Source organism: Emiliania huxleyi (assembly GCF_000372725.1).
Source record: "Emiliania huxleyi CCMP1516 unplaced genomic scaffold EMIHUscaffold_5, whole genome shotgun sequence".
Lineage (NCBI taxonomy): Eukaryota > Haptophyta > Isochrysidales > Noelaerhabdaceae > Emiliania > Emiliania huxleyi.
The window spans coordinates 516,073-536,407 of NW_005198244.1; the positions used below are offsets into that span (position 1 = coordinate 516,073).

The window sequence follows — 20,335 nt, forward strand, 5'->3', positions numbered from 1 at the left end:
CGGCGGGCTTGGCATCTTTTCCAACCGGCGGCCTCGAGCCCGGCGAGGGCCCAAATGCCAAAAGTATACGGCTGCTTCGGCGGAAGTAGTCGGCGGCGGTGTCGGCGGGGTCGGCGGCGGCGGCGGCGGCGGCGGTGACGGCGGCGGCGGTGGGGACGGCGGCGACGGCGGAGGCGGGGTCGGCGGAGGCGGCGGCGGCGGCGGAGGGGGCGGAGGGGGCGGTGGCGGAGATGGGCGCAGGCGGGCTTGCCGATGAGGCGTCGGGATGGGGGGTACAGCGCCGAGGGCGCGGGGGAGGGGCCGTGAACGGCGTCTGTTCACGCGGTGCTTGCCTGGTCCACGGCCTAGAAGCGGGAACGCGCATCCCTGTACCCCAACCAGCAATCGAGAGGACACACCTCCCCATATCTCCCCCACATCTCCCCCATATCTCCCCCATATCTAGCACTCGAGAGGACACACCTCCCCATATCTCCCCCACATCTCCCCCATATCTCCCCCATATCTAGCACTCGAGAGGACACACCTCCCCATATCTCCCCCATATCTCCCCCATATCTCCCCCATATCTCCCCCATATCTAGCACTCGAGAGGCCGTCGAGGACGTGGTGCCCCATATCTCCCCACATCTCCCCATATCTCCCCATATCTCACCTCGCAGGGTCCACAGGAGTACGTCGAGGACGTGGCGCCGAACGGCGGCACGCTCGTCCTCCTCATGAGCGGAGAGGTGCCGAGATTTAGCCGAGAGGCGCCGAGATTCGCGCCGAGAGGAGCCCGAGATGAGCCGAGATCGCACCGGCATCGTTCCGGCATCGCATCGAGGTCGCACCGAGATCGCAGCGAGATCGCACCGGCGTCGCGCCGGCATCGCACCGGCATTGCAGCGAGATCGCACCGAGATCGCACCGGCGTCGCGCCGGCATCGCGCCGGCATTGCAGCGAGATCGCAGCGAGATCGCACCCGCATCGCCCCTCCAGTACTCAGGTGGAGCACCGGGTGAGGAGAACGCACAGGGAGAGGCAGTGCGTCGTCGGCTGGTTCCGCGAGCGGCGCGAGGCGCGCGCGAGATCGGCCCGAGATCGGCCCGAGATCGGCCCGAGATCGGCCCGAGATCGGCCTTGGGGTCGACCCAGATCGCGCCCGAGATCGCCCGAGATCACCCGAGATCGCCCGAGATCACCCGAGATCGCCCGAGCATTGACTCGTCGACGCATCGACCGCGCACGCAGGCGCGCGTGCCGGACTTGGACGCGTCGTCGGTGCGGACGCTGGGTGCGCGCTTAGCCGAGCGACCGCCGAGATCCGCCGAGATTCGAAGAGATCCGCCGAGATTCGAAGAGATCCGCCGAGACTCGCCGAGCCACGACGTGGGAGCGGGACCACGACGTGGGAGCGGGTGAGAGGGGCACGTGGCAGCCCGCCGAGCTACGTGACGCGGGATGGTGTGCCGGTTGGTTGCGCTGGCGGGGGGCAGTGTGAGGGGCAGCGAGCCAGCGGAGGCGATGGACGCGTGTGCGATTTTGCTCTCTCTCTCTGTGTCACGCGCTTGTGGAGCTCATGCGTAGGCTTGCTCGACCACGAGGAGACGGTCAGCTGCTGCCTCGACGACAGCGTCGGGTGGCACTGAGAGACACACGCGGCTGGCAGCGGGGAGGCGCGATCGGACGCGAAGAATATAGAAAACGGCCACACACGTCCACCGTCCAGCGAGGCCGAGGCAAGGCTTGTTGCACGAGTATATGGGACAAAAGCGTCGAAAATGTCCCAAATACCTAGAAATAAAACTTAACCCCTAAACGGCTATCCTCTATACGGTGAGGCGGAGCAGTCGCGCAGGGCGAGACGAGGGAGGGAGCAGGACGTTGCGGAGATCAGCAGGAGGATGTACGAAGAGATTAGGAGCAGCAGACTAGTTGCAAAAAGTCTGTCGTGCAAAACCCGCCCAAAACTACCAAAATCGCTGTCACGGCAGCTCGGCACTATCTACTCAAAAAAAGTGACGTAGACCACCCACTTTTTAAGCGTTCGCCGCATACACAAGGTCCGCCTGCGTGCGGCGCCAGCTTCTCAGGGCCGTAGCGCGAAAAACGACCGAGGAGATGCATCCTAGCTGTCGCCGCCAAAGGCGACTCGACGCCGCTGAGATCGGAGATCAAGCTCTGACAGGTCACACGTCGCTCCTTTGACGCCGACGTGACTCACCCGTGCAGAGCGCATCAGGACACGGTCTCGACGCGCTCGGTACGACGCCTGCGACCCGTCTCGGGTCAGGTGGCACGACGCTCATCGCGCCTGCCAGCGCTGCGGTGCAGGTTGCCACGACGAGGTCGAGCACGCTTCTATACGCTCGCCGAGCCTTCCTTTCCATCCCATTAGACAGCCCGGGAACGGTGGCGGTCAGAGGCAAAGCCTGCGAGGGGTGGTGGAACCACATGTCGCGGCCACCGCCGGCTCGACGCGACGATAGCCTCCGGAGGCTGAACTTTGAGGCACCATCATCGGACGATGTCGACGAGTTGGGTCGCTCTCGCGGTATCCAGGTAGCCCCCCATACTAGTAGCACCAGCCATGGCCTCAGGGAGCGCGGGCGAGGGCGCTGGGAGCAACACGGACAAAAAAACATCAGAAGTGGTCATTATGACACCACCCGTATTTGCAACTAGTCAGGCAGGGACCCGAGGGACCATGTGGAAGACGGCTAGTGCTAGTCCCCCATCGGGAGGACGACCCCGGCTAGTCGCCGACCACACCCACAAAGAACCCTGCACAAAGACCGCAGGGCGGGGACCTGTTCCTTTTTACCCATCTCCTAGTAGAGGTGTCCGTTTTATTTATTTTATTTACTCTATACCGAAATGGGGTGCCCGGAAGGGCGATATCACGGCGGCCTAACTGTGCCTCCGTGCGCTCGCCACATCCCCCTGCTGCCCGAGGGTCGGGTTAGCACTTTATTGGGCACATACAGAGGCGGTGGGAAGCCACCACACGTTCCCTTCAAATTTCCCGCCACAGAGCTCCGGAGCGCGCTCTGCACGAGCTCCTGGGACGCGGTTTCGTCTTTCGATCCCAGACGGTCGTCGCACGTCGGCGCCCCAGTGAGGTCCGCCGTCATAGGTGTAGCACGCTACTAGACACACTGCCTCCAAGTTGAGCGGTGGAAAATTGTGACGAAGCCACGCACCGAAGCGCCGGCGTCCCTCTGGCAATCTGCCACCGACAGCAACACGCCTTTGATCACCGGCTGCTTGCGCTCCGCATACTCTCCAGAAGCTGTTGGTTGTGTGGCTGGTGCTACTTCTATCAGCCTTCCTCATGCACAATGTTGCCGTTGAGCTACGAGGCTGCAACCCGTCGTCATTTGAGTTTGCTGCCAGCCACACACAGCGCGTTCCTGCTGCACGAATGGTTGGACAGGTGTGAACAACACCTCGTGGGGGCGGCACCGCAGGCGTCCATTGAGGGGTCCAGGTGATAGCCCTGGGCGGGCAATCCATACGCCTAGTTGGACTTCAGATCGCCCGATCGCGTCCCGGTGAACTGACGTCGGATTTGTGACGCCGCCGCACCGCGCCGCGGCCGGGGGCCCTCCGGAGGCCGAGGATGGCCGTGGCGGACCGGGACGAGCTCTGGGAGGTAAAGTGTCAGTGTATATACTGTAGAGGCTGACCACGTGCACAATATCTCTCACTCTAGCTAAGCCAGGGGAGGCTATTCTGGGCGTCCACACGGCTTACACCGGTGAGCCTCGCGACAAAGCGAGCGCGTCCGGCAGAGCGACTGAAGAATCGAGGACAGAGTCACAAATCCCGCTTGTTGTGCGTGCCGAGCCGCGTGCGCGCGCTCTCGCTCGACCTCGGCGAGCCGCTCTAGTTAGCGCGAGCGCCCTAGGGGGACGCATAGCCGTCGACCCTCACGCTGGAGGCGGCAGCGACGCTGGCTGCTGGCTGCCCGCATGTTGCTTGGGAAAGTGGCGGTGAATACATCGATCGAAATACAGTCTGTGACGGCACCCTGCCTAAAGCCGTACGGTGCGTATTCTCGTTTTGGCGTCGGCTCTGTGTAGTATCGCCGCAAAAGACCGTTTATATTTTCTCGTCATGCATACCGAACCGATGGACGTGTTCAAAACTTGAGGAAGGGGCGCAGAGCTGATGATGCGGGCACCGCGCACTGAAGCGCTCGCGGCGTCCGAGCCGGGGCGGGCGGCATCCGAGCCTCAAGGGGCAGCGGTCGCGACGGAGGCAGAGGGCTTGCGTCTGCATCTCTCGGGCAACAGCACTGGCTACAAAGGAGTGTGGCGGAACGCCTATGGCCGCTTTATGGCGCAGCGCTCGGCGGACGGAGGGCACGTTTACATCGGCACCTTCGGCACTGTGGTGGAGGCGGCGGTGGCGTACGCGAGGGCGGTCGGCGAGTACCAGCCTCCGGCTCCTCCGACAGTGGCGACAGAGGCGGAGGGCTTGCACTTGCACCTCTCCAGCAACGCCACCGGCTACAGAGGAGTGTGGCTGCAGAGGGCGGCAGGAGAGGCAGGGCCGTCGGCGAGTGCACGGGTCGGCCACAAACGGCAGCAGCGCCGCTGCTCTAGCTGCAAACGGCAGCGCCGCTGCCGGTGGAAGGCTGGGGGAAGGCGAGACCCCATTGAAGGTTCTGGCTGTTCTGCTTTAGGCCGCGCGAGGAGCAGGAGCAGGAGGAGGAGGAGGAGGAGGAGGAGGAAGAGGAGGAGGAGGAGGAAGAGGTCGAGGTGGAGCTGGAGACGCAGGAGGCGGCGGCGGCGGCGACGGCGGCGGCGGACGAGGAGGAGGAGCCGTTCAACTTGCCCCGCACCGTGCACCAGCTCAAGCGCTTTTTCTCCAACGACGTGCAGTCGACCGCCGGCGTCAAGCCCGCCCTCGAGCGGATGGAGCGAGAGTTTTACAACGAAGTCAAGGCGGGCAACGTGTCGAGCCGCGTGCGACAGCTGTGAACAGCGTCTCTTCACACCTCTAGCTGTGAACAGGCGGGCGACGTGCCGAGCCGCGTGCGCGCGCTCTCGCGCGACCTCGGCGAGCCGCTCTAGTTAGCGCGAGCGCCCTAGGGGGGTCCATAGCCGTCGACTTCCTCCTGCTGGAGGCGGCAGCGACTGCCTGCTGGCTGCCCACATGTGCCAGCACATGTTGATCGGTTTGCGGTGAAGACTGTCTGTGTCGGCATCGGCCTGCCTGGCTGGGAGCGCTGGGCCTGCGGGTCGGACAGAGGTGGAGGCGCTTGGCGGCGGCGGCGGGGGACCCTGATCATGCATAGCATGCTTCTGTGGATCGATGTAGTACACAGTGTCGGGACAGCGGACGAGGCACAGGTTTGTTGAGAAAGAAAGAAAGAAAGGCAACCCCAGGGAGGGATGTGTGTGCGAGTATATGTACACAGTGTGTGTACGTACTCACACGTACACACACTCTCACACACACACGGAGGGAAAAAGAAAGAAAGAAACGGGATTTAAAGGAGAGGAGTTTGGTAAATAAATAAATAAATAAAACGGGCACTCCAAACGAGGGGTGGGAGAAACTGGGAGGATCTAAGGCTTTGGATTTTTTCCTTTTCACCACACCTCTCGCATCGCCGCGCCACCGTGGCGGGGCTGGCTCTGCGCGCACAGAGCTGATGCCGCTGGCACAGTGCACCGAAGCGCTCGCGGCGTCCGAGCCGGCAGCGGCCTCCGAGCGCCAAACGGCAGCGGTCGCGACGCAGGCGGAGGGCTTGCGCTTGCACCTCTCGGGCAGCAACAGCACCGGCTACAAGTGCGTGTACCCCTCCTCCGGTCGCTTCCAGGCGCGACACAGGGTGGACGGCGAGGAGGTCTCCATCGGCCTTTTCGACACGGCGGTCGAGGCGGCGGTGGCGTACGCGCGGGCGGTCGGCGAGTACCAGCCTCCGGCAGTGGCCGCGGAGGCGGAGGGCTTGCGCTTGCACCTCTCGAGCAGCAGCACCGGCTACACGGGCGTGTTCAAGCAGGCATCTCGCCGCTTCCAGTCGAAGTACCAGCGGGACGGCAGGAAGGTCCACATCGGCATCTTTGACACGGCGGTGGAGGCGGCGGTGGCGTATGCGAAGGCGATCGCGGCGCCAGCGGCAGGAGAGGCAGGGCCGTCCGCGGCGTACGCGCGGGCAGTCGGCCGCAAACGGCAGCGCCACTGCCGCTTGACGCTGCGGGTAAGTAAGATCTGCCACATCTGCTTGTTCTGCTTTAGGCCGCGCGAGGAGGAGGAGGAGGAGCAGCAGAGGCAGCAACAGCAGCAGCAGCAGCAGCAGCAGCAGCAGCCGCCGCAGCCGCCGCAGGAGGAGGAAGAGCAAGAGGTCGAGGTGGAGCTGGAGACGACGAAGAAGAAGAAGAAGAAGACGACGAAGAAGAAGCCGTTCAACTTGCCCCGCACCGTGCACAAGCTCAAGCGCTTCTTCTCCAACGACGTGCAGTCGATCGCCGGGTTCAAGCCCGCCCTCGAGCAGATGGAGGTTGAGACGTACGGCGCAGTGAAGACGGGCGCCCTACACGTGCGCGTGCGCTCGCTCTCGCTCGAAATCGGGCTCTAGTTTATTCCCGAGGTGTCGAGCCGTGTGCACGCGCTCGACCTTGCTCGACCTCGGCGTGACGCGCTCTAGTTTTGCGTACGGCGAAGTCAAGGTGGGCGACGTGCCGAGCCGCGTGCGCGCGCTCTTGCTCGACCTCGGCGAGCCGCTCTAGTTAGCGCGAGCGCCTAGGGGAGTCCATAGCCGTCGACCCTCCCGCTGGAGGCGGCAGCGACGCTGGCTGCTGGCTGCCCGCATGTTGCTCGGGAAGTGGCGGTGAATACATCGAAATACAGTCTGTGTCGGCACCCTGCCTACGTCGCGAATTCTCGTTTACCGTTTTGGAGTTGAGCAAATCGAGGGACGCGACCCACCTCGCCACAGACGGTCCCGTGCCTCGCCACTATGACGGCCACACGACCGCAGCTCGTGTGCGTGTGGCCGTCTCTTTGTCCGGAGTGAATACCACTACACGTGAAGTGACGGTGTCCCCCGATTTCGCCGCGCTCGGCGAACCTCGACAGCGCTTTCGGTGGCATGCAGCTCTTTGCGACAGAAGCCTGGAGAGCAGCTCCTCTGCTGCTCACACACTCTGCACAGTTGACACAGCCTACTGTGCGGCTGCCACAGCTGTCACAGCGATGGGCTCGCCCTCACTGGCCCTCAGTCACTTGTGCTGCGGCTTGTGTGAGCGACACTGCTTGGCGACTGCCGGCACACTGTGAGACCGTGGGTGTGAGGTAAAAGCACGCTACCAGCGCTTGGTCACATCGGCCCCGAGGTCAGATCCTTCTACTCTGTTGATGACAACACTTGTCTACTCGCTGGAGCCGAGCAGGAGGGCCCGGCGCACAACCCCTGGTCAACTCAGGGTCCACACCCCGTAGCCCGTTTGTGCCGCGTCCCGTGCCGCTCGCTCGGCACACTCGAGGACGCGTCATCAGCTCTGTGCGCGCAGACCCAGCCTCGCCCGGCGCGGTCCTCGTTGGGCTGTCGTGTCGTCCTCCCCCACCGCCGCCCGAACCTGTGTGCTGTGAGAGAGATTTGTGCTTACTGTCTCGCGCGCACCTAGAATTCTTCTTCTGCAGTTGTCTTTGTTAAATTCTTCTTCTGCCGCCCGGCGTAGCGAGCGAGCGGAGCGGGCGGGGGGGACTGCTATATAAAAGATGAGAAGAAAAAACTCACTCGGAGCACTTTGCGCCGGTTTTTCTTATTCGCTGCCGCCATGAGCCATGAGCGGCATCGCCCCGGTCGTGCCCGCCGAGCTGCGCCAGGGCAACCTGCGCTCGCTGCGCGCCCTCCTCGCCGGGTGGACGCGCGGCCCGGCGCTCACGGCCCTGCTCGACGCGCGGCTCGAGGCCGAGAACCAGTACACGCTGCTGTATATCGCCGCTCGGCACGGACAGGCCGACGCCGTGCGGCTGCTGCTCGAGAGCGGCGCGAGCGTGGGGGCAACGACGGGCCGTGGCTCCACCGCGCTGTTCATCGCGTGCCAGGAGGGCCAGCTCGAGTGCGTTCGGCTGCTTCTCGGCGCCAACGCTGACGCTGACCAAGCCAAGGACGGCGGTGTCACGCCGCTGTTCATCGCGTGCCAGAAGGGCCAGCTCGAGTGCGTGCGGCTGCTTCTCGCTGCTGGCGCGGCGGTCGAAAAAGCCGTGAATGACGGCACCACGCCGCTGAGCGCTGCGAGCCAGACTGGCCAGATCGACTGCGTCCGTCTGATGATCGCCACGGGCGCTGCGGTGAACCAAGCAGACACTGACGGCTTCACGCCGCTGCTCGTCGCGTGCCAGGAGGGTCACCTCGAGTGCGCCCAGCTGCTCCTCGGCGCCAGCGCGGCGGTCAACCAAGTCAAGGGCGGCGGTGCCACGCCGCTGTTCATGGCGTGCCAGAAGGGCCGCCTCGAGATCGTCCAGTTGCTTCTCGAGGCTGACGCGGCGGTCGAACAAGCCAAGGATGACGGTGCCACGCCGCTGTCCATCGCGTGCCAGCAGGGCCACCTCGAGTGCGCCCGGCTGCTTCTCGCTGCTGGCGCGGCGGTCGACCAAGCCGCGGACGGCGGCCTCACGCCGCTGCACGCTGCGTGCCTGGAGGGCCACCCCGCCGTCGTGCTCTGCCTGCTGCGGGCGGGCGCAGACGCGGCGGCGCGCACCTCGGACGGGCGTACGGCGCTGCAGCTGGCGAAGGAGAAGGGCCACACCGAGTGCGAGCGCGCCTTTGAGGCGGCGGCGAGGGAGGCGAAGAGAGCGGAGATTGAGGCGAAGGTGGAGAGGGCAGTGGCCGAGAGGGCGGCGGCCGAGAGGGTGGAGGCCGAGAGGGCGGCCGAGGAGGCTGCGGCGGCGCTGCTGGCGGAGGAGGAGTCGGAGAAGTGCGCCGAGGAGAAGAAGAAGGCCAAGAAGAGGGGCAAGAAGAAGAAGCAGGGCGGCGGGGGCGGCGCTGGGCCGTCGCAAGAGGCCGAGGCGCCGGCGGAAGAGGGGGAAGAGGAGGTGGTGGCGGCGGCGGCGGAGGCGGAGCTTGCGGCGGCGCTCGAGGAGAGGCGCGCGCGCGACAAGCTCAAGGAGGCGCGGAAGCGGGACAGCCAGCGGCTGCGCAAGGCGCATGGCGCGGCGATGGGCGCGCTCAAGTCGCTCGACACCGCGGACAGCCCCTCCGCGCTCCGAGCGGGCATCGCCGCCGCCAGGCCGCACGTGGGAGTGCTGCCTGCCTTGGCCGAGGAGGTGAGCGCGGCGGAGTCGCGGCTGGAAGAGCTGTCTGTCGCCGCCGAGCCGGCCGCGGCAGAGGCGGCTGTTGCTCGGCCCGTCGAGATAGCCCTGTCGGACCTCGCCGCGGCGACCGACGGGTTTGCAGAGGGCAAGCTGATTGGCAGCGGCGGCTTCAGCCACGTCTACGAGGCGTCGGCCGACCTCCACCGCTCCCTCGCCGCGCCTCCGCAGCTGCGCCACTTGCCGCTCGCCGTCAAGCGGGCAACGTCGGGCCAGTCGGGCGGCTTGTCTCGGGCGGAGCTCGAGGTGAAGCTGCTCAAGGCGGTGAGCCACCCGCACCTGCTGCCGCTGCTCGGCTACTGCCTCTCACCCGACGGCGTCTGCCTCCTCTCGCCGCTGATGCGCGGCGGCTCGCTCGAGGCGCGGCTGCGTATCTCGGATCTCGACTGCGCGGCGCAGCTCCGGCGGTTGGGCATGGCGGAGCCGCCGAGGCCGCTGACGTGGCGGCAGCGCGTGCGTGTCGCGTGCGAGGCGACCGAGGCGCTCGTCTACCTTCACTCGAAGGGCATCGTGCACCGCGACGTCAAGCCAGACAACATCCTGCTCGACGAGAAGCTGACCGCCGTGCTCGCCGACACGGGCTTTGCCAAGGACCAGCGCCCGGACGCGTCTGTCCGCTGCCGCTCGACTGCCGCCCTTTACATGACCACGGGCTACCTCTGCCCCTCCATCATCAAGGGGGGCGAGTACTCGAGCAAGACGGACGGCTACGCCATCGGCATCACCCTCCTCGTCTGCCTCACCAACCGGTCCGAGGTGCAGCTCACCGACCGGTGCGAGGACGAGTTCGAGGAGGACTGGACCGACATCGACGTGACGAGGATCGCAGACGCGGCGGCGGGGTGGCCTGAGCCTGCGGCGCGCGCGGTCAAGGACCTCGCCAAGGCGGACGGGAAGAGCCTCTGCCACGACAGCCTGCGCAAGCGGCCCACGCTGCCCGAGGCTCTCGCGACTTTGCAGGCGCTGCTCTCTGGCTCGCAGCGCGGGGCGGGGATGGAGGAGGCTGCGCCGGCACTTGGAGACGAGGCCGCCACCGCCGCCCGCACCACCGGCTACGAGCCTTCGCCGCTCTCGGTGCAGGTGCGCGGCATGCGCACGTCCGGCGACGCGCAGGCGCGCATCCAGGACAACATGATGCTCGCCTTCAAGACGCTGATGCCGCGCCTCGACGCCGTGTACGCCTCGCGCTCCGCGGCGGCGCCCGACGGCTTCGAGGAGCGCATCAACTTTTGGCACCGCGAGTGCGGCCTGCCGACCGAGCTGCGGAGCCAGCTGCACTCGCTGCGCATCTGGGCGAATGCGGCGAGGCACCACGACGCGGCGAGGTGGAGGAGGGACGGGCCGCGCAGCGAGGGGGAGGCGTCGCGGCTCGTGGCCGCGGTGACGGAGGCGATCGGGGCGCTCGAGGGGTGAAAATACGTTACGGTTGACTCTCGCATGCGACACTTTGCGGTAGAGGCTCGCGGCCGCCCATATTCGCCCCTTCTCCTCTCCAAAATGCCAAAGGCCAAACCAAATGCAAAAGAAAAGAAAAACTAGCAAAATGGTTAAGCGCGCGCGCATTGCTCCTTTTTCGCTTCCTACGGTAGGCGGTAGCGGCAAGTGCGCACTCTCTAGCAAGGAATGTGATTGGGTGCGCACTGGCACGTGCGACTATCCTTCACTATGCCTGCCCACTTGCAAGTGCCCGCCGATCCATGGCACGCGTAGCTATGACAGGGTCAGGGACCGCGGCCGCGGAACCGGCGGCGGACGGGGCTGGGCTAGGGGCAAACACTGAAAACGTAACTTGATCGGGGCGCGGTTTTTTTTGGACTAGACTACTCGGGGGAGGTGGGCGAGTGATTGGGTAGCTTTGGGGCCGCCGAAAATAATGAGAACCGCCCCCTATATCTCGCCAAATCTCGATTTTTCGCGGGAATGGGGGCTTCTCAGCCCCGCGCGAGCTACAGTGACTCCCCAGGGCTTGTCCCGTGGCCCAAAGTGGTACCCCGAGCTCCTCCACGAGCGTGGGCAATCAGGAGACACCCACAGTCACGGCGGGCGAGGAGTTGGGTGACGGCCAACTGTCGATTACGGCGCCTCTGGAGCCTCCTGTATCGTCGGTTCGGCTCGAAGATCGTGCCGCATCCGCATGTAAACCACCTCCGCGCCCCCGCTGGCACATGTCCGCATTGCCCGAGCCTGGGAGAAGTTCCCAGTGCCCGGAGGCTGCACAGGTCCGCGAAACGCTGGCGCTGCAGCTCCCGGCGCGCACCCCAGATTCGCGAGGAAAACAGCCGAAAACGGGTCGCGCCGCGATCGACCCTCAGCGAGCCCAGGCGAGCCTGGTAATCCCACCCGGTGGTAAGCGCACGTCCTCCGCGTAATCTAGCGCGCTGTGCAGCCCGCCAGTGCATGGCGCCGACCTGGGCCGACTGGTCGATCTCGCCGCGATCTCGCCATCCAATTCTCGGTCAGGTGTAGTGGATCACCTTAAAATCCTGGATTAATTCCTGAGCCCACCTGGCCCCACCAGACGGGTGGCACGAGGCGCCCGGGCCACTTTTTAGCGCCTCCCGAGCCTCCCGGCGCCTCCTGTGGCCTCCTGAACCCTCTCCCCCGCAGCCTCTCTCGGCGACGTGGGGAGCGGCTGCCGTCCACGGCTCGCACCGGCTCTTCCAGCGGCTCCACGCTTGCCGCCTGTGACGCCCGCGCCACGCACTGCCACGCGGCCGCTCGAGAGAGCGGTCGACGCCCATACTGCTGGGCGTGGCGCTCTATCGGTCGACGCTTCGGCGTCGCTGCTTGGTTGGGGACCCGTGCCTCGACGCGGCGGCGCGGCCAAGTACGGCTCGGTGGCACAGCGCGTCGCCACGGATGAGATGCGGCCACAAGCGGCTGGGGAAGCTCCAAGAATGTTTCGTTCTACTTGCAGGAGAGGTGCAAGCAATTCGGGTGACTGCATGGCTCTTCGCGTCGAGGAGCTCGGATGCGTCCAAGAGAATGAGTTTGAAAGCGCCGTGTCTTGCGGCATATTCCGGGTCATCGATCCACAAACTAGCCGCTATTAATGAATATGGGAATGTTATCTAGTTAAGGCAACCCGAGCGACAACTCACGCGCTTGGCGTGTGTGTGCCTGCTGCTCAAGGTCAAGCGGATATGAGCATATACACAACACACATACCACGGTCCGTCTGCATCCTCGGCCCCCGCCTGCGCCGCCGCGACCTGCCGCTCGGCGCTCGCCCGCACGCGCTGCACCGTCGCGTCCGACTTCTCCTTCGCCTCGCGCTCCGCCTCCTTGCGCACCGCGTTGACGCTGACCTCCTGGAGCGTCTTCACCTGCGCCCTCAGCTGCGAGGAGCGCTGCTGCTCCCGCCGCGCGGCGGCCGCCGACGCGTCGGCGCTCGCCTGCAGCTCGGTGTACGAAGGCGCCGCCTCGGGCTCCTCCCGCGTGCGGTGCAGCGCCGAGAGCAGCTCCTTGCCGCGCACCTTCAGGAGCGAGGCGACGGGCACCGCCGCGGCGATGTGCCGGTGTAGCGTGTGGGAGCCGTTGGCCGGGTTGTACGACGGGCCCGAGATGCCCTTGGACTTGGCGAGGCAGTTCTTCAGATAGTTCGAGAGCGCGGTCTGCCCGACGTCGTGGTCGATGACCTCGAGCTGCACCAGCGTGCGCGTGATGTGGGCGAGCGGCTCCGCCGCCCGAGCGGCGGCTTGGCTGAGCAAGGACGGGACGAGGCCCTTGGCGAGAGCCAAGTTACGCCACTCCGGATCGTCGGTCGGAGGCTGCCATCGCTCGCGCAACTGCGCACAACACGCACACACGGCTCAGGCAGCAAGGCCGAGATAGAGCCGAGATATAGCCGAGATATAGCCGAGATATAGCCGAGGTGTAGCAGCCGCGGCGGCGGCTCGGGGGGCGGTGGGAGAGCAGGGCGGGCGCCTGCTCGTAGCGAGTCGACTGCAGCAGCACGACGTTCATCCACTGGTCGACGAGCGTCGGGACGGCGACCCACGAGCCGTCCGCGCCGCGGCCATGTAGCAGCACGAGCAGCGCCCATGCGTGCACCTCCGCCTCGCTGGGCAACGCCTTGCCCGAGGCGCACAAGATCGAGTTCCTGCGGCGCGGGTGAGCGGCAAGAGCTCGCCAAGGCGGGGCGAGCGCGGCCACGGCGAGGGCGGGCACGCACCGCTTCGATTCGGGCGCCCCGCGCTGCAGCGCCGCGCGCCGCTCAAGCTCGGCCTGCACGTTCTGGAGGATCTGCTGCAGCTGCTCGGTCGTGACATCTGCGGCACACACGCGCAAACCTGAGACCCCCACGGGCCCGGCGGCGGCGCGGCGAGCGGGGCGCGCGCAGGGGCACACACGGGCGTCGCGGACGCGCGGGCGCAGCGCGCCTGGAGCACCAGGAAGGGTGCCACCGTGAGGAAGGGCTCATCGTGATCACCTGCACGCACAGGCATCGCAGATCGTCAATGTCCCGCTGTGTCCCGAGCTTGGGGCTCGCGCTCCGGCGCCACGGGCTCGACGCGAGGACTCTGGAGAGAATGTCAGAGTGAGAGTGGATGAGGTTGGAGTGGAGGCGGCAATCGCCGTGCGGGCGCGCCCGGGGCTGCAGACTCCTCCAAAGCAGCGGGACGGGAGCGCGCGCGCGACCGCGGGCCGGATTTTGCGGGGGAACTCGGGGGGAGGGCGCCCCGGACACGCCCTGCACGCGGCGCGGGCTGGCGCTCACCAGGAGCGGCAGCATTTGCGGTCTTCTTGCGAGGTTTTTCTTTCGACGCCATCATTCTTTTCCCTAACAGCGGCCTCACTTGTCGCATTTGCGAGGAAAGCAGGCGCGAGCGCTGCGGCGCCGGAGTCTTTCGGTCACCATTCTGGACCATCTTAATATTTTTCAATGATTTTTGCAGGGTCTGAAAGCTGAGACTCAGCTCTTCACGCTCGGCATGAAAGCAAGGTCCGTCCGGGGGGTCCCATTTTTCAGTATTTCCCCCTAGCTGGGCCGCGAGCGAGGCCGAGCGCGCGGAGAGGGCGCCTTGCACGCGCGCAGCTCTACGCGCGGCGGGACTGGGGGCCGCGTGTGTGTGTTGTAACGTACAAGGTCGTGCAAACGCGAAAAGGCATGCCCCGGGCACCACCGCGCGCGGCGCCGCGCGCGATCCAAACGCGAGAGCCGAGCAGAGCTCCCCACCGCCAAGAATCCAGCCACAACATGCCGCCCTCGCTCCGCCGCTCCGCACGGCCCTCGCCCACCTCGTCCGCCGCTCACCGTACAGCGCCGGTGGTCCCCTCCCCCACCGCCGCCTCTCCTCCGGCCCCTCCTCGCCACATGGTCCACAACAGCCCGAAACAAAAGCCCGAAACACCGCCTCCACAAGGTCATGCCACTGCAGCTGCTCGCAGCGCCAAAGCCGCACAGCTGCCCAAGCGCCCGCGGACAGGCGTCAGACTCGTCGGTCGCCCCAGACGTCGTGCCCGCGCACCTGAAGGGGGGAGGAGGGGGGGGGGGGGGTCGAGAGGGCGAGAGGGCGGGGTCGCGCACCTGCAGCTGTGTGGCTGTGGCTGTGAGGCGAGTGCCGCTCATGTCATGCGTCATGCGAGGTGGGGCGAGGGGCGAGAGGGTGAGGTGGGCTGTGTGGCTGTGGCTGTGAGGCGAGTGCCGCTCATGTCATGCGTCATGCGAGGTGGGGCGAGGGGCGAGAGGGTGAGGTGGGCTGTGTGGCTGTGGCTGTGAGGCGAGTGCCGCTCATGTCATGCGTCATGCGAGGTGGGGCGAGGGGCGAGAGGGTGGGGTGGGCGAGCGTCGGTAATGGCGCGCGAAGGCCTGGCCGCCAACGGTCGCCCGCGCCCTCGCTAGACCTCGGCCTGATCTCGGCTGGACCTCGGCCAGATCTCAGCTAGATCTCAGCCAGATCTCGGCTGGATGTCGGCATGCTCTCGGCGGCGCCTTGTGCTGGTCAAAGATGCGCGCGTAGTCCTCCTCGCCGAGCTCCTTCCGGAGCCTCATCATGAGCTGCGCGCACAGCGAGGGGGAAGTGCGTTGGAGGGGCGTTCTGCTCACCAGCTTTGGGCGGCCGCCAGCTGTCACGAGATATCCACGATGTGGCGTGTGCGGGCGCTTCGGGTTGTGCTGGCACCGCAAGGTTAGTGGCGGTGTGCTGGAAGGGGCACGGCAGAGGGGAAGCTTGACACGTGCGCGCAGACGCGTGCGGGCAAGGACGGGTGTGCGCTGGCTGCGTCGCGCAAAGCCAGGCGCGCGTGTGTGTGTATGTCGGTGAGGGAGGCGGAGAGGGCGAGTGCTGCGCTCACTTTGAGCTCGTCGATCTCATCCGCCGCAAACTCCTCGTCGTCGCCGTCGACGTTGAACAGCCGCCGCATCTCGCGCTCCACGAGGTCCTCGCCCGGCGGGAACGTGCCGTCCGGGGCGAGGCCGTCCTCGCCCTTGGAGTCGAACGACGTAAACCTGCGGCGCGGGCGGCGCGGCGGAGGCGGTCGGCTTGAGGCGGTGGGATGGCGGCGGTTGACAGACGGCATTGGGCTGGTGTATTGTGCGCGCGGCGCGGATTGGCGGCGATGTGGCTGCGGCACGCCGAGAATCGCGGCGCGGCGCACGGCTGCAGAGCGGTAATGGGTGGGGCACGAGCAGGGGCGTTACGCCAGCACACGCACCATGTGTCGCCTATCTCCGCCTCGTCAAGCCCCATGCTGGGCGGTGGTCGCAGCACCGTCCGGCCCCGGGAGGGCAGCGGCCGCAGCGGCGCGAGCAGGGCGGTCGCCGCAGCGGCGGCGAGAGCCAGCACAGCCAGCACGGCCATCCCAAAGTCCGACAAAAAGAATTCTCGGCATCCCGTGTCTCACCGCACACTCACACACCTCTCCTGGGTTGGCCTGGTGCGTCCGGGTGCCGCTCGCCGCCGTGCAGCATCGGCCGCTCCTGAGCGCTCTGCGGCCTCAGGCACGTGGCGACGGTGTGGGCCCATGTGGGCGGCGCGGGCCTCGCGCGTATGGCGTACTCCTCGGGGGAGCCGGCGAGGGTGGAGACGATGTCGTGCCAGCAGATGCCCGACTTGGGCAGCCGGCACACCTCGAAGCCGTCGTCCCAGTACTCCTCGTGGAGAGGGACAAAGACGGCCCTCCCTGCCCACGTGACGCCCTAGGAACTCGTGCTTGGACGTGAACTCGGCGAGGGGCAGCAGCTCCTTGGCCTCGACGAGAGTATGCGGCCGGAAGCGCGAGAGCGCCTTCCTCTCAGCCGGCTCCGGCGGCCGCGCGGAGGCGCGCAGCTTCTCGCCCTCGTCGGGCTCGTCCCACGGCTCCACCTCGATCTCCGGGGGCCTGCCCGTCGTGCCGCCGACCAGGTCGAAGTACTCCGCCTTCGTCTTGTCGTCCCACTCCTTCCACGTCGCCGTGATCTCGCCGTGCTCCTTCTTGAGCCTGTCATGCGCCGCCCGCAGCTCGTCGAAATCGGAGCCCGGCGCCTTGCTCACGTCAAGGTCGCGGAAAGGAGTATGCAGCTGGCGCATGGGACCAGCGACGAGCGCCCACGTGCCAATCCACGCCGGCTCGCGAATGTCGACGGCGCTGGTGAGGCCCATGCCGCCCATCTTGACGGGCAGGCGCGCCTGCCTGCGCGCCCGCTCCCAGCGCTTGCCGGCGGCGCCGACCCGCGCCCCGCCGACGAGCTTGTATAGCGCCGCGTCAATCAGCTCGTCGTGCCTCTCCGCTGCCGGGAGGGTGACCGACGGCGGCATGACAAAATGATTATCCCGATGGTAGCGAGGATACGTCTAGCTGCTTGCCGTTGCTGCTCCGTCTCTTGTTGCTCGGGTCATCGCGACTGGGAGGAACATGATCCACGGAACTCCACAGATCGATTGTGTCATTTGATGGGTATCACAGAGCGAAAGCTGCTTGAGGCTGATTAGCCGAGGCGCCGCTGCAGAATGGGCGCGGAGCGCCGTGTGCGCCGCGCACAGGACCTACCTGGAGGCGGTCTTCTGCCACGCCGACTATGACTTGGACGCCATCGCAAGGAGCGTGGGCGCCGACTACGGCGAGCCGCTCGAGCGTGTCGCCGACGACGGCGTCGTACGTCGGGAGGTTGAGGCGCTGGCGCTCAAAGTGGCCCGTGGCGATGCCGTTCACCTCGGCTGCGTTTGCGCGCCCAAGGAGTGCCACGGCGACGCCCTTCGAGATGCTATCCTCGCGCGGGCGAGGAAGCTGCGCGTGGTCGCTGCTCCTCGCGGACCGCCGGCGTCCGGCTCGCTTCGCCGGCTCGCTCCCGAGACGACGTCGGTTCTGAAGTTCAAGCCGTTACCGTCGACGAATGAACCGCCTCAGACGTCGCCCGTCGACCCGCCCTCCGAGACGCGTACGCCGCCGGCGCCGCTGCGCACTAGCGAGCTGATACCGGGCGCGGCTCTGCGCGAGCTGCGCAGGTTTAAATGGGCGTCGACGTCTGCTTCGATCTGGCGCGTCGTGGGCGGTGGACCGAGGCCAAGCGCCAGAGGCCCGCTGCGTTGCACCTGAGCGAGGAGGAGGCCATCCTGCCCGCCGGGCGCGGATGGTCGTGGCGCACACCACCCGGGCACCGATCTGTGGCACCCGATCACTCCCTCGTCGTGGCCTAGCGAGGCGTGGAAGAGCAGCGAGACGGCCGCGACGCGAGCGATGTCGGCAGGGTCGCAGCGAGAGATGGCGCGCACGAGGAGCTCCGTGGCGAGGTCCGAGGTCGAGAGGAGGCGGGCGGGCGGGGCGGCGTGGGCGAGGGAGCGGCGGTGGAGGCGGCGGGGGCGAGGCGGCGCGAGCGGCGACGCGGCGGGGTGGACATCGCAAGAAAAGAAAAACTCCGCGGAGAACAAATCCGAGCTCCCCAGCTTCCGACAAACGATCTTCTTTCTGAAAGCCACATCACGGCCTAGCAACAACAAAAAGGCCCAGCCGTGCAGCAGCCCGCAGGAAGCAGTGGACCATGCACAAACCTCTACCGTCCCGGATTCGCCTCTCCCCACTCTCGGATACGTTCGCAACGTGAAGAAGATGCACATGGCAGCACACTCCTGTGCACCCTTTCGCCCTTCTCATCACTGCCCCGGCGCCCACGCCTCGACCTTCTTGGGCAGCAGCTGGTTCGACAGGTCCTCTCCGTGGCCTAGGCCGCCGCTTGTGGCCTGGCCCCAGGTGAAGACAGCGGCGTCGGCGGTGAGGGCGAGGCTGTGGCGCTCTCCAGCCGACACAGCGACGACGCGCCGCCCAGCCAAGGCCTCGACCTTCTTGGGCAGCAGCTGCTCTTGCGTGTCGCCGTGGCCCAGCTGGCCACCGGCTCCCCAGCCCCAGCTCCAGACGCTGCCGTTGGCGGTGAGGGCGAGGCTGTGATAGACTCCAGCCGACACAGCGATGACGCGCTGGCCAGTCAAGGCCTCGACCTGGTTGGGCAGCAGCTGGCTCTGCCTGTCGCCGTGGCCCAGCTTGCCAAAGGCTCCAGAGCCCCAGTTCCAGACGGCGCCGTCGGCGGTGAGGGCGAGGCTGTGGTAGCGTCCAGCCGAGACAGCGATGACGCGCCGCCCCGCCAACGCCTCGATCTTCTTGGGCAGCAGCTGGTGCTGCTTGTCGCCGTGGCCCAGCTGGCCGTCCAAACCAAAGCCCCAGCTCCACACGGCGCCGTCGGCGGTGATGGCGAGACAGTGGTACCCTCCAACCGACACAGCGACCACGCGCTGGCCAGCCAAGGCCTCGACCTTCTTCGGCAGCAGCTGGTGCTGCCGGTCGCCGTGGCCCAGCTGGCCACCCTCTCCCATGCCCCAGCTCCAGACGGCGCCGCTGACGGTGAGGGCAAGGCTGTGCTCCACTCCCGCCGAGATAGCAACGACGCGCTGGCCAGCCAAAGCCTCGATCTTCGTCGGCTGCCACTGGTCCTCATGGTCGCCGTGGCCCAGCGCGCCCAAGCCTCCCTGGCCCCAGCTCCAAACGGCGCCGCTGGTGGTGAGGGCGAAGCTGTGATTCGTTCCAGCCGACACGCTCACAGCGCGCTCTCCTCCCAGCGTCGAGGGGAGACGGGTCGGCGTGTTGAGCCGCGTCACGCCCTCACCGTGGCCAAGGAGGCCTGGGACGTGACCCGGCGGGCAGCCGCACGACGAGAGCCGCCCCTCGCCGACGATGAAGACGCTGTGCCACTGGCCTGCCGCCGCCCTCACCGGCGGGTTGGACTCGCACAGCAGCGCAGAATAGCACAGCCACCGCACGGCGCAGCTCTCGCCCTCTGGCTGCGCCGGCAGCTCGAAGCCGCGCTCTTGCGCCCACAAGCGGATGGCCTCTGCAAGCGAGGCGTGGAAGAGCAGCGAGACGGCCGCGACGCGAGCGATGTCGAGGGGGCCGTCGAGGCGAGAGATGGCGCGCACGAGGAGCTCCGTGGGGAGGTCGAGGAGGCGGGCGGGCGGCGGCGTGTTCGGCGAGGGAGCGGCGGCGGAGGCGGCGGGGGCGAGGCGGCGCGAGCGGCGACGCGGCGGGGTGGACATCGCAAGAAAAAAAATCCGATTATCCGTGAGCTCCTCGGCCCTGGATGTGAGGTTACTGATTGCACTCCAAGTGCTCCAAGTGCTCCCTATGTGTACGCCAACTCAGGGTGTGTGGCAGCCAGCTGGCTGTGTGTCTTGTGAGCTTGTTTGTGTCTGTGTGTCGCTCGTGCGTGTCGTCACGCGTCATCTGTCCCGCGTCCACCCATACCGCGTTGGTGTCCAGTCCGAGCCTGGCTGTTCTTCACCTTTCTACCTACCTACCTCCCCGTGAGACACGCCTAGCTTGCGATGTCGGATTTCTGTCTTTCTTTCTTTTTTAAGGTAGGCGCGGGCGGGCGACGGCTTCCAATGCCGTCGCCCCACCACAGAAGCAGCCATATGACCCCCACTCCGACGCCCGCCCCACCCCACCATCGCGCCACCCCTGACCCCACCCCGCCCCACCCCGCTCCGCCCCGCTACTCCCCCTTCCCGGGGTACCCTCAACCGCGCGCGCGTGCGCCTACCTCGAGGGTGCTGT

General features: G+C 66.7%; 4 protein-coding genes across 4 annotated transcripts in view; 2 read left to right on the forward strand and 2 right to left on the reverse strand.

Moving 5' to 3' along the window:
- Positions 1–1,810, forward strand: part of EMIHUDRAFT_432519 (hypothetical protein) — a 3,027-nt gene extending 1,217 nt beyond the window's left edge. The window contains exons 5-9 of the mRNA XM_005766959.1: positions 89–272; positions 672–731; positions 983–1,061; positions 1,235–1,277; positions 1,571–1,810. Coding sequence (XP_005767016.1) covers positions 89–272; positions 672–731; positions 983–1,061; positions 1,235–1,277; positions 1,571–1,781 — 577 coding nt within the window. The 3' untranslated portion in view covers positions 1,782–1,810. The remainder of the gene's footprint in view (positions 1–88; positions 273–671; positions 732–982; positions 1,062–1,234; positions 1,278–1,570) is intronic.
- Positions 1,811–9,367: 7,557 nt separating this feature from the next.
- On the forward strand, positions 9,368–10,081 carry EMIHUDRAFT_53821 (hypothetical protein; the record flags this gene model as incomplete). Its single annotated transcript, XM_005766960.1, has 1 exon — positions 9,368–10,081. A coding segment is annotated over one exon (714 nt), but the record flags the coding sequence as incomplete, so codon positions are not given.
- Positions 10,082–12,364: 2,283 nt separating this feature from the next.
- Positions 12,365–14,059, reverse strand: EMIHUDRAFT_432523 (hypothetical protein). Its single transcript, XM_005766961.1, has 3 exons — positions 13,737–14,059; positions 12,575–13,101; positions 12,365–12,505 (listed from the first exon to the last, which is right to left on the reverse strand). The coding sequence occupies exons 1-3, from the start codon at positions 14,046–14,048 to the stop codon at positions 12,385–12,387; spliced, it is 960 nt and encodes a 319-aa protein (XP_005767018.1). The 5' UTR covers positions 14,049–14,059; the 3' UTR covers positions 12,365–12,384.
- A 321-nt stretch (positions 14,060–14,380) lies between these two features.
- EMIHUDRAFT_448138 (hypothetical protein) lies at positions 14,381–16,068 on the reverse strand (the record flags this gene model as incomplete). The annotated part of the gene is made up of 4 exons (XM_005766962.1): positions 15,971–16,068; positions 15,611–15,764; positions 15,249–15,314; positions 14,381–14,784 (listed from the first exon to the last, which is right to left on the reverse strand). A coding segment is annotated over exon 4 (303 nt), but the record flags the coding sequence as incomplete, so codon positions are not given.
- Positions 16,069–20,335: the final 4,267 nt, after the last annotated feature.

Excerpts from the sequence above, each read along its gene's own strand:
- EMIHUDRAFT_432523 (XM_005766961.1), bottom strand. The coding sequence starts at position 14,048 with ATGCTGCCGCTCCTGGTGAGCGCCAGCCCGCGCCGCGTGCAGGGCGTG. Across the intron at positions 13,102-13,736 it reads TGTGCGTGCAGGTGATCACG|TTGCGCGAGCGATGGCAGCC; the intron begins ATGAGCCCTTCC and ends TGTTGTGCGCAG. Across the intron at positions 12,506-12,574 it reads GCGGAGCGCGAGGCGAAGGA|GGCCGAGGATGCAGACGGAC; the intron begins GAAGTCGGACGC and ends GGCGCAGGCGGG.